This window comes from Microchirus variegatus (genome assembly GCF_963457635.1).
Source record: "Microchirus variegatus genome assembly, chromosome: 1".
In the NCBI taxonomy this organism is placed as follows: Eukaryota; Metazoa; Chordata; class Actinopteri; order Pleuronectiformes; family Soleidae; genus Microchirus; species Microchirus variegatus.
Genome location: NC_139802.1, coordinates 22,865,255 through 22,879,791, shown reverse-complemented (window position 1 = coordinate 22,879,791; position 14,537 = coordinate 22,865,255). Strand labels below are relative to the sequence as shown.

Genomic DNA, 14,537 nt, shown 5'->3' with positions numbered 1-14,537 from the left:
TCTCAGCAGAAGCCACCATCTCGTCAGCGGCCCTCTCTGCATCTGAACCTGGGTCTTTCTCAGTAGAGGCCATCATCCCGTCAGTGGCCTTCTCAGCATCTGAGCATGGAGGTCTTACATGTCCCAGGGGATTATCATCATCGACGTCCAGGGTGGGTTTAGACGATTCGGTCCCCATCTCTGGCCCGGAATTCTCATCCACCTCTGGCTTGGCGTCATCTTCAGTCTCTGCCTTAACGTCTAGTTCAGGCTCTGTCTTGACCCCAGGCTCCGGTTCTGGTTCTACCTTGGCTTCTGGTTTTGGCTTTGGTTCAGGCCCTGCCCTAGGGTCAGTCGCAGTTTCACACGCTGGCTCAGTTTCAGCCTTTGCAGCTTTGCACGCTGGTTCAGTCTCAGCCTCGGCCTGAGCAAAGCTGTCCTCACTCGGTGCGGGCTACATCTTTTTCTGACTCGTGCCCTTCCACCGATGTCGTTGCTGCGGCTTCTGTTGCTGCCTTTGCTGTCGTTCGGACTTCCTCACTGCCCTTTTCTCTCGTCTTCCCTGTGGAGTGTTCTTCGACTTTGATAGCCGCCGCCCTCACCGCCCTGCTTGTTGTCACTTTTTGTAAGTGGTGTGATTTGCCAAGGGGACAGTCCCGCTGTACTGGGGTTCCAGTCCAGGGCATGCGGGAACCATGTGGTGCACCACTTCCTTGTCTTATACTGGAGTTGACAGGGGCAGTGCTGGGTTTCGGTGGTTGTGGTGTACTGGTGGAGGTTTCCCGTTGGTATTTGGTGACCTTGCTGTCAGCGTCTTCGTCCCATTGATGTTTCCATTTTCCCATCAGATCTTCTTTGTCGTCTTGTAATGACGAAAGGAATCTCCATTTCTTTGTTCCATGTGGTTGGTAGTCTTTCCAGGTACTCACGGCGTTTCTGATTTTATCGAGTTTTTGGTCAAGTTTGGTACTTTGGTGCTCCTGCCGTGTTCGCGGTATTGTTTTGTTTTTACTGAGTGCCTCAGTCTTGTCAAAAATTGATTTAAACTCCGTAATGAAAGCGTCTATGTCAGGTTCTGCTTGCGTAAACCACAGTGTTTCTACTGTGGTGTGGTACTCTCGTATGGTGGTGTTTTTCTTTGCTAGGGCGTTGCCCTGTCGCCTCTTGAACTCATCCTCATCCATTGAGTCTTCCATCTCCTCTAGTGTTGCGGCATATTTAAGGCTTGTGCTAAGGAAGTTTTTGTAATCGATGAACAGTGTTTCTATACTTCTTTCGACCGGTTCACTCCCTGGTAAACTGGTCATGGCGATGAGAAGGTGCATGTTTGTTGTGAGGACGTTTCTCGCTCTGGACCACTCCTGTTCTTGGTCCTCCAATTCTAGTTCGTTGCCAGCCATCTTACTTTTCTCTTGGCTCTCGATCAGTTTAACTGAAAAGATCAAAGGCGGTTAGCAGTTGGGCCTCGGTAACAACGATAAACGATACAGCCGCCCTGCGACGTCGATTCTTTTGATGTCGTGGTAGCAGTGGCGTTGAGTCTCAGCAGTGTTGGCTAGTCTCCTTTGACGGCCAAGCGTTGGCTCTTTGGTGGTTTGTTCGGTAACTATTGGCTCCTTTACCAGTAGTTGACACAGCTCCACTTTACTTTGCTCAGTAACTATTGGCTCCTTTACCAGTAGTTGGCGCAGCTCCGCTTTACTTGCAGCTGCGGTACTTCTTTTGCCTTCAACGGCCCCGTTAGCTCGTCCTCGGCTGCTCCGTCGCGGTGGCTGCTTTAGCCCTTTGACGGCCCCGTTGGCTCTAAGCTTTTTGCCCGTTGTGGTGGCGTTTTTGGTGGTCCCGACGATGTTCTTCAACGACGGGCGTTCCCCGCTCGGCACCGTGTTCTTCGACAACGATCCCGACAACGGTTTACAACTGTCCAGATTTTTACCGGCTGCTTCTTACAGCTCAATAAACTACCCTCTGGAAAGGGCGACCAGAACAAGTATGGCGGACAACTCGAGTGTCTTTAAGAGGTTTTATTCTAAACACAACTCAATACACTACTTAATAGGTTGTAAACCGGCAAAGCATACAGGTTCTGATGATCAGTTACAGATGAAAACACACAAATAAGGGGTTGGTTATACATAAGAAGTGCCTTGGATGTTAAGGCTTTGATTGCGATTGCTTTGATGACGATCTCACTCTGATTCCGTACAGAATGCGCTGAATAACTGCTAGAAAGTTCTACAAGTATCTACCGCAACTACAGGAGCGCCAGAAGTGGACAAAGGTCGGAAGGAACTTCCTTCCGGGGACATTGTGCTAATAGTGGATGAATCTGCACCACGGAATTCCTGGATCATCGGAAAGGTCATCGAGGTGGTTGCAGACAGAAAAGGATTGGTGTGGCAGGTCCAGCACCCTCTGCAGACCTGTGACCAAGATCTGCCTTCTCCATGAGGCCGCATCGCCTTGAAGGCCGTTTTTTCTGACTCGTTTGACTCAGACTTGACATGAGTGATGATACACTTAGGACATGTGCTGGTAACCTCTGTCCTAGACATGACTTGACTTGACTTAAGAAGATTGGATCAAGATCTTCACCTGAATATAATGTACCAACAGTAAATGTAAAAAAAAAAAAATGGACGAATGTAATTGTCATGTGTTGTTGTTTTCTATACAGGTTATGTGTTTGTAATTATTACTGGGGTAAGTGTAATAATTATGGGGCCAGAATGTAGGCGTCAGGTAGTGGTATCGGTTGTGTGTCACATAGGGGGAGGAGCCAGCTGGGGTGTTAGTCAGCAGGGCAGTGAAATCAGCTGTTCTGTACCTGCATTGTGTGAGCTGAGAGGGTGAGAGGAGGAAGCTCCTACTTTGACGACCGCCTACACGTACCGCTTACACGCTGACAAGAACGTTTTAAATCCAGTATGTAAGAAACTCACTGCTGATTGACCTTTGCATAAATAAATAACCAAAAACTGCAATCATATGGAGTCCACAGTGTTTATTGCCAGAAGGAGCGCGTCCGGCAAGTAGCTTTCAAACTTCCTTCACTTAGCCTCTCGGCGACGCAATAGTTTATTGATAGTCGCCTAACACCTCCCATTACATTTGAATTTTTGTATTAGGTGGCTCTTACCGGGCTTTCTTCACTTTCCCGGTGCTACGTCACCAACCGTCCTCCTCCAGCCACACAGCTTTCATTTCCTGTACAATAAATGATAAAGAGGATTTCAGTAAATAAGCAGCAGCATTTGATGTTAGTACATCTACACGCAAATACACAGACCATATAAGATACACAGATAACACAGCTTTACAGCAGCAGTGGTTAACTTGTTAAACTCGAGCTTTAAAAGGGCTCGGGCACCGCGTTGCATTCTGGGACGTGGTGGCCATGTTGATGGCTTCGCGAATGTAAACAAACAGCAAGTGAACGAGGAGAAGAGTCATAGTTGGGAGAAAGAAAATAAAGAAAAAAGATGTGGAATTTACCAGGATACGTTAAATAGGGAAGCCAGCGACACAAAATGCCACACCACAGCTGTCAGTTATGGCTGTCAAATATCCTAACACTGTAACAGTCCCACAAGTACTATATATATTTATTTATAGTATTGAAAGAATTTATAAGATTGTGGGTAAGGATGTGTGGAGAGAGAGAGAAGCGGAGTGCAGACAGCGACAGAAACAGCTGTGTTAATTTGTTTTTGTTATTACCGACAATAAACAAACTATTTACGCAAACAACACTGATCTCCGTCCTTCCAGAACGAACTGTGAGTGGGAAGCACACATGCACTTCGGCTCATAACACTAGGGCTCATGTTTGTCAGAGCACAGCATACAGACACAATCTTATCAAGGAATGCCGTGTCTTCATCCTTGCATGGCAACAACATGTGGATCGGTACTTTATCTGACAAAATAGTGTACTTGTTGTGGACGATTTCAATCACCCTTTCCACATGAATTCGGAGGTGGGCAATTTTTCTTGTGCTCTCCACATCTCTTGCATTCAGCTGACAGCGTTCTTTTGTGAACACAGGGCTCTTTACCTCGGCACACATAAGTCCAACACTGTCCTGTATGTCAAAGCCGCGATCGGCCAACACCAAATCTCCAGGTAACAGTTTGTCCAGAATCCCACAGTTATCAATTACACACTGGCATCGACATCGGGATACTGTGGAAGGTTATGGTTGGTCGTCTTACAGCCGCGAACCAAGTGAGCTGACGACTCGGATACTTGGTCTCCGTGGTTGCGCCTCCAAGCAGGAAAGCGTTGAAAAGTTAATCCATTGCCGATCTTTCTCCCATTGCATTGTGTGTTGCACTGTTACACCCCATGACACAGCGACGGCTTACCATGGTTGAGATGGTAAATAACGCCAAATTAAGCAAACTAAGACACGCGACTGAGAAGAGTACGTCTACAGTGCGCAGTGGTCCAAGTAGTAGTAGTGAAGTACAGGAAGTAAAGGAAGCCTCCAACATGGCGGCCACGCCAAGTAATGACGCCACGTGCCTGAGCCCTAGGTGCTGCTAACACGTTTAACAGTCGAATCAGGGCTCTCAAGTTTGGAATTTAGTGTTTGAAGATAATCTAAAAAAAAGCACAAATTCCACTAAACAAAATGAATTAATTTATTTTTGCAGTGGAAACCTAAATCCACTGGTTTTGGAACGGTTGCATTGCGAGCTGATTCACATCCATTTTCGTCAATGTGTCAAAGGGCACTGGCTGCGAACATACAGAAATCAGCACGAGCGGGAGAGGAAGCAGGGTTTTTCAGAATAAAAGCTCCCTTGTTGACACCACATCGTATTTCACTTCACTACATCACAGAAAGAATCATTGGGCGATTAGCGTTTTCATCACTTCCAGCGTATTTTCATGCGAGAAGCACCATGAGAAACCGTCGTCATGTTGTCCAGTCGTGTGGAGGCGGCAGGAGACGCAAGCTATTTTCTGATTGGTTGACAGGTTTCTAATTCAAGAGCACTGCATGAATGAACGACCTTCGTGTCATCGAGTCATAGTTTACTAATGTATGTGCAGTGAGAAATGTTATGTGGTGTGCACAGTGCACCCGAGGCAAATCAACAGTGACGGTATTTTTTACAGTCTCATTGTTACGTAATCAGAACGTGACCAATCAGTGAGTGACTGAGAGGCAGCTCTGGATTCTGATTGGCTTGGTAAAAAAAACCTGAACTTGACTTGATTGGCTGTTTGTCAAGTTTATATATACACTATCCATTTAGTTGAGGAAGAATGTCCCACTGTCCAAATTTTTAACTGGTGATATACTTGTACCTACTATCACTGTACTGCTCTTTTACATTTATTTAAAAATCTGTCTATTTATATTGTTAAATTTTAATTTTTTTAATTTTAATGTAAAGCTCTCCTCGTGGAATTGTTGTTGTTGTTTTTTTAAAACGTCAGTCAGTGTCAAAGTATGCCTTCCTATTTTGTGTCAGGTTGATATAGGCCAATAGCTCCACCCTGTGGAGAAGCCTGGTTACTACTGCCCAGAGGAATTTGGAACATAAATAAAAACACAAACTAAAGAGTACTCTTCACTTGAATTTATTCATACTATATACCATTTTATAATCTATGTTCATCAGATATTTATATACATATATATATATATATATATATTTATGTAGATATTTACATGTTGCCAGTAGAAGAAACTCCAACAAAGCGAACAGACAAAAACAAGTGTCGAGTTCAGTGCTGTGCTGAAAGCAAACCACAAAACAAATCTCATTTTGAAAATGAAAAAGGCATCATAAAAACCATACATGACAGCAAAACACCTGGGGTGTCATTATATGTACAATAAAAAGCTTTACATGGTGCCGCCTCACACTCATCTTATTATTTGTGTTTCTGCTCCAGGACAGTGGACAAGCATGGACATGTCAAACAATTGGAACCAACACGATATGCTAAACGACAAAACTGACGCTGTCTCAGGCAAAGGGGGAGGAGCTTGCAAGTAAGACGCAAACCGCTCCGCGTTAAGTACAGCCATGCATTAGCAGTGATCATCACACATTCTTTGACTTTTTCTTTCCCGATAGCTTGCCTTTCTTGCTGCCTTGTTGTCAGTCAAAATGTTAACCACACCACGCTTTGGAATTAAACGCCAAATGCACACTACCGTTCAAAAGTTTGGGGTCACCTAGAAATGTCCTTATTTTTGAAGGAAAAGCACTTTTTTTCAATGAATATCACATTAAATGAATCAGAAATAAACTTTATACATTGTTAATGTGGTAAATTGTAGCTGCAAACGTCTGGTTTTTAATGGAATATGTACATAGGTGTATAGAGGCCCATATCCAGTGTTCTAATGGTACGTTGTGTTTGCTAATGGCGTTTGAAGTCTATTGGATGATGAGAAAACCCTTGTGCAATGATGTTAGCACAGTTTTATTTGGAATAAAAATCATTATTTCTAATCGTGTCAATGTCTTGACTATATTTTCTATTCATTTTGCAACTCTTTTGATGAATAAAAGTGTGACTTTAAATGAAAAACACACCAAAAAAATCATCCAGGTGACCCCAAACCTTTGAACGGTGATGCATAATCTCAAAATGATATTAACGAATTGCTCATTGTTAATTGGCCTAAAAAAGGTCCAGTGTGTGTCGAGTGTTGGCCGAGAGTGAATACACAACATGGTCATACGTTTGCGTTTGTGTATAATAGCTTTAGTTTCTACAGCAGCTCGGATGGAGGGGGGGGGGGGGGGACACAGCCATAGTGTGAGATTTGGAGTGGAAGCTTTCTACGCCACGGCAATGACATCCCTTGTGGTGCGCGAAGGCTACGTCGTTTCCCCGATGTGTTTGGGAAAGGGACGAGTGACGCGTTTACAATCTCGCCGCTAGCTACACACTGGATCTTTGAAAGCCAGTGAAGTCCTACTCTAGCCTTCTAGCACACGTACACTTGCGCGTGTTTAGTGTGTCTTCTATAAATACAGTAACGTCTTAAAAAAATAGAATAAAAAATGTACACATTCTGGAAATAAACACAGAACAAGGGTTGGTCAAGTCCAGAGGGCGAGGAGGTGGCGGTGCCGAGAGGCAGGTCCTGGTGGAGGATGTGGAGCTGTGTGAAGGAAGAGGGCGGGGTTTACCGCCCTCGAGGAAGCTTTTCAAGGGTGAACTTTGAAGGAGAGCAGTTCCTCTGAGTGCATATTGTTGAGCGAACGCAGCTCAGGAAGCTTGAGGAGCAGTTTGGTGAACGTGGTGGCCGCCTCGTCGCCGTGGTTCTGCATGACCAGGTCTCGCAGAGCCCGGATCAGATTATCCTGCAGGGCTTCCACTGAGTTCAGGTCCTGGATCCCGGAGCGATCTGTGGGGGGGGGGGGGGGGGGGGATGTTTTGCATAAATGCTATGGCTGTAGCTGTAGTAGTAATTCTTTACAACGTCAACCGTAAACCAGTTCTTACCGGCTGAGACGAGCACCACGGCGGTGAAGAGGCTCATTTCGTGGGCATCGAGCCGCATCGCTGCCAACTTCTCGCTGAACTCACACATGGAGTTGAGCAGCTCACCGGCGCCCAGCGAGCGCATCGTGTCCAGGCTGTAGCACTTGCCACTCAGGAAGGTCACCGTCCGCTCGACCACGTTGAACAGCGAGGCGAATCGGACCATGAGCACCTGAAAGTCAAGAGAAGGAGGATTTTAACGTTAAATGGCTTGAGGTTGCTACGTCGACGACGTTATTTGTGTCACTGGAAATAAGTCGCACACATAATGCCATGAAGGCTTCTTCATTAGCATATCATATTAGCTAGCTACGAACCTGACTGCACAGTAAAATAAAAAAAAGCCCCTGATGTTTTGTTTAACTTCAACGTGAGTAGTCAGTGTTCATCCCGCTCTCTCACCTCGAAGGTTCCGGCCTTCAGGAGGCTGACTTGGTCGTGCTCGGGGAGGTTGCGGAAGCCGGGGATTTTCTTGGCGAACTCGACCACCTCCCGCACAGCAGGGGTGAAGCTCATGGAGAACTCCTCCCAGATCTCCTGGCTTGGTTTGTGGGGGTCCACGTAAGGTGAGGTGTTCATTGGGCAGACCTGAACAAAAGAACGACAGAAGGTCAATGTGAGTTCAAACGCTTGTCTGGCATTTCAAACGGTGTGGGAGGACAAAAGGTACAAAAGATGACTCACCAAGTGTGTTCTGCTTGATCCATTATAAACATCGGAGGCAATCTGTGTGTTCGATCTGTGCTGTCTTTGGCTGTCTTCTGAGAGCTCACAGCTGGGGGCACTGTTGAGCCGCTGCTGAGGCAGCTGCTGGTTAACTCCCCTCTCGTCTCTGTAAGCAGCGTTGGTGACGTGTTGGCTGTTGCTGTACGAACTGTGCCGATAACCGCCGTTGCTGTTCCACAAGCTCCAGCTCCCTGGCTGCTCCTCCCCGCGGTTTCCACACCGCGTCTCCAAGGCGGCAGCGACGGCGGACGGCGAGACCTGGCCTTGCCTCTGGGACCGCTGCTGGCTGAACGCTAAGGTGTGCTGGTGCTGCTGCCTGGTCGTGACCACCGCCTCGTCCTCGCCACTGTCTGACGCGCAGGAGGAGGCGGAGCTTGAGGTGGTGTCCATGGACAGCACCGACTCAGAGTCCTGGGGGCACTGCGGCGAGGACGGGCTGGAGCACGACGGAGAAGCGGAAGCGGAGGACGAGGAAGGTGAGGCGCTGGCGTCGCTGGTCATGGCCTCCATGGGCAGCGACGGGCTCTGGTGGCCGTGCAGCATACTGTGCAGCTGGCTGTTGTTGCTCATCATGTTGTTCATGGCGTTCTGCATCTCCAGGAGCATCCTCTGCTTTTCCCTCTTTGGGATGCGGCCGAATCGGACAGCTGTTGGGGGGAAAATGGCATCCATTAGATGACACGCTGAAAAGTATGGTGGCCCTCAGTGAACACGAGAAAACACAAAACCGAGCGCTCACCATCTCTGGACATGCCAACAGCCAGACACTTCTTGAAGCGACACTGCTGACAGCGGTTCCTGTTGATCCTCATGATGGTGCAGTTCTCCATCTTAAGACACTTCTTGTACTGAATGTTCTGCTGGATGCTTCTCCTGAAGAAGCCCTGCGGAAAACCAAGAATTGGCAAAAATGAGTATAAAGATTCAACATGAAACTGACAAGCAGAGAGACGGAGCTTCACTCCAGGAACTTCTTCTCACCTTGCAGCCCTCACAGGCGTGGACGCCGTAGTGGAAGCCAGAGGCGACATCACCACACACCTTGCACAACAACACCATGCCGTTGATTTCTACAGAAACAGAGACCAGTGAGTCACGCGCATCACATTTGATTGTTCTTTCACTCCTCGATGAGATGATGTTGTGCTTACTGGTAATGCTGCTCTTCGCAGACGTGGAGGAGCGCCCGGCCTTGTCCAGGCCCTGGCCGCGCTGGAGCCCGCTCTTGGCCGGCGGAGCGATGTCCACCAACATGCCCACGGCGCGGCTGGGCAGCGAGGGGCGGGGCAGAGTTGGCGATGTGGACAGGAAGCCGCTGCTGGGGCTGGTGCTCATGAAGGAGTCAGGGCTGGGGGCGGAGCCGGAGGAAATGTAGGCAATCACGCCTCCTGTGGAGAGAGGGTGACATGGTCATTCATCAGTCTGGCACAAACATACTCCAACCCAGCGGACATAGGGTGAAAGGTCAATTTAATTGAGCAGGGTCTTTATGCTCATTAGTGCTGGGCATGTTAATGCGTTAACAGCGGTTATGGCGCGTTTCCTTGACGACTGACCGGAAAAAGACGCGCGTGACGTCACGTTTACATGACTCCCGATTGTTAAAATGAGTCTCTAAAGTAACGCTGAACTTTAAAAATAGAGGCACACATACGCAGTACACAGGTACGCTGGTTATTTGTAGCGCTGCTCTTTTCGTTTAATAAACAGACCGCTCCAGTTCCACTGTAGGCGTGCTAACGGAGCAAACTGGTAAACGGTGCATGGACTCCAGTGCACGTAAACATGATGTCACGTGCGTCTTTTTCTGGTCAGTCGTCATGAAAACGCGACATGCGTTATTGTGTGTTAATGTTGAAGCTGCTAACGTGCCCAGCACTAGTTAACAGTGGTTTCCAGTCAGTTTCAAATAATAATACGCATTAAACTCTGCTCAAGTTCATGTGAGACCGAGACAACTGCAGGACAGAGTAAACAAACTCAGTGAGAACAGTGAAGCGCTAAGTCGTAGAGCAAACGACTGACCATTTAAAAAAAACAAAAAAACATTTTAATTTTAAAAATAGTAAATAATTGTGAACTTTTAGTGAAAGCAGTTATTTGATTGAGAATTTACATCTGAAAGAAAAAATGTTTTTGGTGTGGGTTTTAAAAGGTCACATTGAGGCTTTTAAAAAACGTGTTTTATTTGTATTTTAATGCCAAAAAACCCGACTAAAATGAAGCATTTATTGTTGTTTTTTTCAGTGTGAACTCAAAAGACCAAGACGATTACCTAACCACAACCATGACTGTTCTCTTTCACGGCCCGCCCACACGTGGACCTGTCATTTATTTCTGTGAAAGCAGCAGCAGAAGAACACGGTTGAAAAAAAACAAAAGAAAGAACTAGGTCAGCCGAGGCTCTTTCCCTCCACTCTCACGTGGACCCTGCAGCTCAGCACACACGCCGCATTATGCAACGTGCTGCGTCACGGGCACGCGCAGCGGCCAATCAGCGACGAGAGTGGCGGCGCATGCGCACACTGGCGCCTGCACTTGAGCCAATCAGAGGCGTGTTCCAGCGCAGCGTGTACACACGGGCACATGGCTAGGTCACGCTGTCCATGTGAGCGCGAGCGCGGAAGTGGAACAGTGTTGTTGTGTCAATGCGCGAGCACATTCCAAAAAAAACACACAAAAAAACACACACCGTAACCGCCCTTTAACCACTGTCATTACAACACATACAAAAAACTTTACGTGTATGTTCAAAATAAACGCATCATCTATGATTACTGAGCACACACACACATTCACTGTATTTACTGTACTTTTTAAAACTCATTTCTATGTATTTAAGCTTTAATTGGACACTATTGTCTATTTTTTTTCCGCCTCTTCTTATTCAATAATTGGATTTTTTTGTTGTTGATTTTAGCAGAATGTTAAATATATCGACCTAAAAGAGATTAAATACACATTATTGATGCTAAACCCAGATTATATTCTATGTACAAAATTGATAAAGCCCAGTGAAGTTCATTCAAACTCTGATTTATTATTAATAATAATAATAATAATAATAATAATAATAATTTAAGTGTAAAACAAGTGATGTCTTTTATTTTATTTTATGTTTGTTAGCCATTTTGTTTGTGTACATGTATGTGACTGTTAGTGGGACATTTCACACATTCCCATTCAGAAAATGATCGACAAGACGAAAACACTCCAGTGCCTAAATCTACTCCACGACACATTTATATGTATGCGTGTGTGTGTATACACATATATTCTAATTGATAGTATTCTAATTATGCATCAAGTGTGTTTTACAGTCCTAACTGCACCACAGTTAAAGGTTTGAATGGCATTTATATTACACTTTAACACATTAGTTCAAAATAATGATAAATAAATAAATACAAACAACAACAGCTGCATTTTTAAACCGCTTTCATGCAGATAAATACGAGCCAAAGTCAAAGTCAAAGTGTTCTTCTTACCGGGCTTGGCTGTCCCGACGTCCTCAGGCATTCTTGACTGACACACGCAGCTCTGTTGTGGGTTTGGAAAAGAGTGGATTCACCGGTGTCACCACGTCACGGAGCGCGAGGACGGACGGTAGGTGAGGATTAAAGTGATGAAGGTGATAATGAAGAAGAAGAAGATGTGGAGATCATAGCAGAGAGACGTGTGCAAATAATCATCTGCAGGTCCACGGACTGTTGTGGCTTCTTCTGAGAGACACTGAGACACTGAGACACAGTGAGTGAGTCTTCCAGGAGTCAAACACAGGAAGGAAACTCCCCCCCTTTACTGTCTGTGTGTGCGCGTGTGCGTGACTCAAAGGAACTGAATGTTCTCAGTAGTTCAGGCCACGCCCCTCTGGCAGGCAGATCTGGCCACTTTAACCCAGTGACACACTTTCAGGACCACGAGGGGGAGGAGCCTAGCGTCCCCGTCGACGTAACCCGTGGAGCGGTCTCGCGGGCGGTCACGTTGCACTGCACAACGTGCGGCTGGGTAAAGCCTTGAAGGCGGCGCGAGGAACAGCAGCGGCACACAGCCGTGCAGCGTGCGACACGTTTCTTTCCATCTCTCTATTTATATGATTCTATATACCTATCTATCTATTTCTATCCATCTTTCTATATATACGATTCTATCCATCTATCTCTTTATATCTGGTCTACCCATCTTTCTATATATATATGATTCTATCTATCTATCTATCTATCTATCTATCTATCTATCTATCTATCTATCTATCTATCTATTTCTACCCATCTTTCTATATATATGATTCTATCTTCCTATCTAATTGTATCTCTATATCTCTTTTTGTTTTTATCTATCTATCCATTTCTATCTGTTTCTATCCATCTTTCTATATATATGATTCGATCTATCTATCTGATTCTATCTATTTCTATCCGTTTCTACCCATCTTTCCATATACATATGATTCTATCTATCTATCTATCTATCTATCTATCTATCTATCTATCTATCTATCTTTCTATATATATGATTCTATCCATCCATCTATCTATCTATCTATCTATCTATCTATCTATCTATCTATCTATCTATCTATCTATCTATCCATCCATCCATCCATCCATCCATCCATCCATCCATCCATCTATCTATCTATCTATCTATCTATCTATCTATCTATCTATCTATCTATCTGTTTCTTTCCATCTCTCTATTTATATGATTCTATATATCTATCTATTTCTATCCATCTTTCTATATATACGATTCTATCTATCTATCTCTTTCTATCTGGTCTACCCATCTTTCTATATACATATGATTCTATCTATCTATCTATCTATCTATCTATCTATCTATCTATCTATCTATCTACCTATCTATCTATCTATCTATCTATCTATCTATCTATCTATCTATCTATCTATCTATCTATCTATCTATCTATCTATATGATTCTATCCATCTATCTATCTATCTATCTATCTATCTATCTATCTATCTATCTATCTATCTATCTATCTATCTATCTATCTATCTATCCATCCATCTATCTATCTATCTATCTATCTATCTATCTATCTATCTATCTATCTATCTATCTATCTATCTATCTGTTTCTTTCCATCTCTCTATTTATATGATTCTATCTATCTATCTATTTCTATCCATCTTTCTATATATACGATTCTATCTATCTATCTCTTTCTATCTGGTCTACCCATCTTTCTATATACATATGATTCTATCTATCTATCTATCTATCTATCTATCTATCTATCTATCTATCTATCTATCTATCTATCTATCTATCTATCTATCTATCTGTTTCTACCCATCTTTCTATATATATGATTCTATCTACCTATCTAATTGTATCTATATATCTCTATTTGTTTTTATCTATCTATCCATTTCTATCTATCAGTTTCTATCCATCTTTCTATATATATGATTCGAACTATCTATCTGATTCTATCTGTTTCTATCTATTTCTATCCGTTTCTACCCATCTTTCTATATACATATGATTCTATCTATCTGATTCTATCTATCTATCTATCTATCTATCTATCTATCTATCTATCTATCTATCTATCTATCTATCTATCTATCTATCTATCTATCTATCTATCTATCTATCAGTTTCTATCTATCTATCTGTTTCTTTCCATCTTTCTATATATATGATTCTATCCATCTATCCATCTATCTATATATGATTCTATCTATCTATCTATCTATCTATCTATCTATCTATCTATCTATCTATCTATCTATCTATCTATCTATCTATCTATCTATCTGTTTCTTTCGTCTCTCTATTTATATGATTCTATCTATCTATCTATCTATCTATCTATCTATCTATTTCTATCCATCTTTCTATATATACGATTCTATCTATCTATCTATCTATCTATCTATCTATCTATCTATCTATCTATCTATCTATCTATCTATCTATCTATCTATCTCTTTCTATCTGGTCTACCATCTTTCTATATACATATGATTCTATCTATCTATCTATCTATCTATCTATCTATCTATCTATCTATCTATCTATCTATCTATCTATCTATCTATCTATCTGTTTCTACCCATCTTTCTATATATATGATTCTATCTACCTATCTAATTGTATCTATATATCTCTATTTGTTTTTATCTATCTATCCATTTTTATCTATCTGTTTCTATCCATCTTTCTATATATATGATTCGATCTATCTATCAATTTCTATCTATTTCTATCCGTTTCTACACATCTTTCCATATATATATGATTTTATCTATCTATCTGATTCTATCTATCTCTTTC

General features: G+C 43.5%; 1 protein-coding gene across 1 annotated transcript; it reads right to left on the bottom strand.

Annotated features, from left to right (window-relative positions):
• Positions 1 to 5,585: 5,585 nt before the first annotated feature.
• On the bottom strand, positions 5,586 to 11,975 carry nr1d2a (nuclear receptor subfamily 1, group D, member 2a). The gene is made up of 8 exons (XM_083894355.1): positions 11,716 to 11,975; positions 9,379 to 9,615; positions 9,209 to 9,297; positions 8,967 to 9,111; positions 8,186 to 8,874; positions 7,904 to 8,089; positions 7,463 to 7,673; positions 5,586 to 7,364 (listed from the first exon to the last, which is right to left on the bottom strand). The coding sequence occupies exons 1-8, from the start codon at positions 11,744 to 11,746 to the stop codon at positions 7,165 to 7,167; spliced, it is 1,788 nt and encodes a 595-aa protein (XP_083750481.1). The 5' UTR covers positions 11,747 to 11,975; the 3' UTR covers positions 5,586 to 7,164.
• Positions 11,976 to 14,537: the final 2,562 nt, after the last annotated feature.

Coding starts and splice junctions, on each gene's coding strand:
- nr1d2a (XM_083894355.1), bottom strand. CDS start 11,746: ATGCCTGAGGACGTCGGGACAGCCAAGCCCG. Junction 9,298..9,378: donor TGCGAAGAGCAGCATTACCA/GTAAGCACAACA, acceptor CTGTTTCTGTAG/AAATCAACGGCATGGTGTTG. Junction 9,112..9,208: donor ACGCCTGTGAGGGCTGCAAG/GTGAGAAGAAGT, acceptor GGTTTTCCGCAG/GGCTTCTTCAGGAGAAGCAT.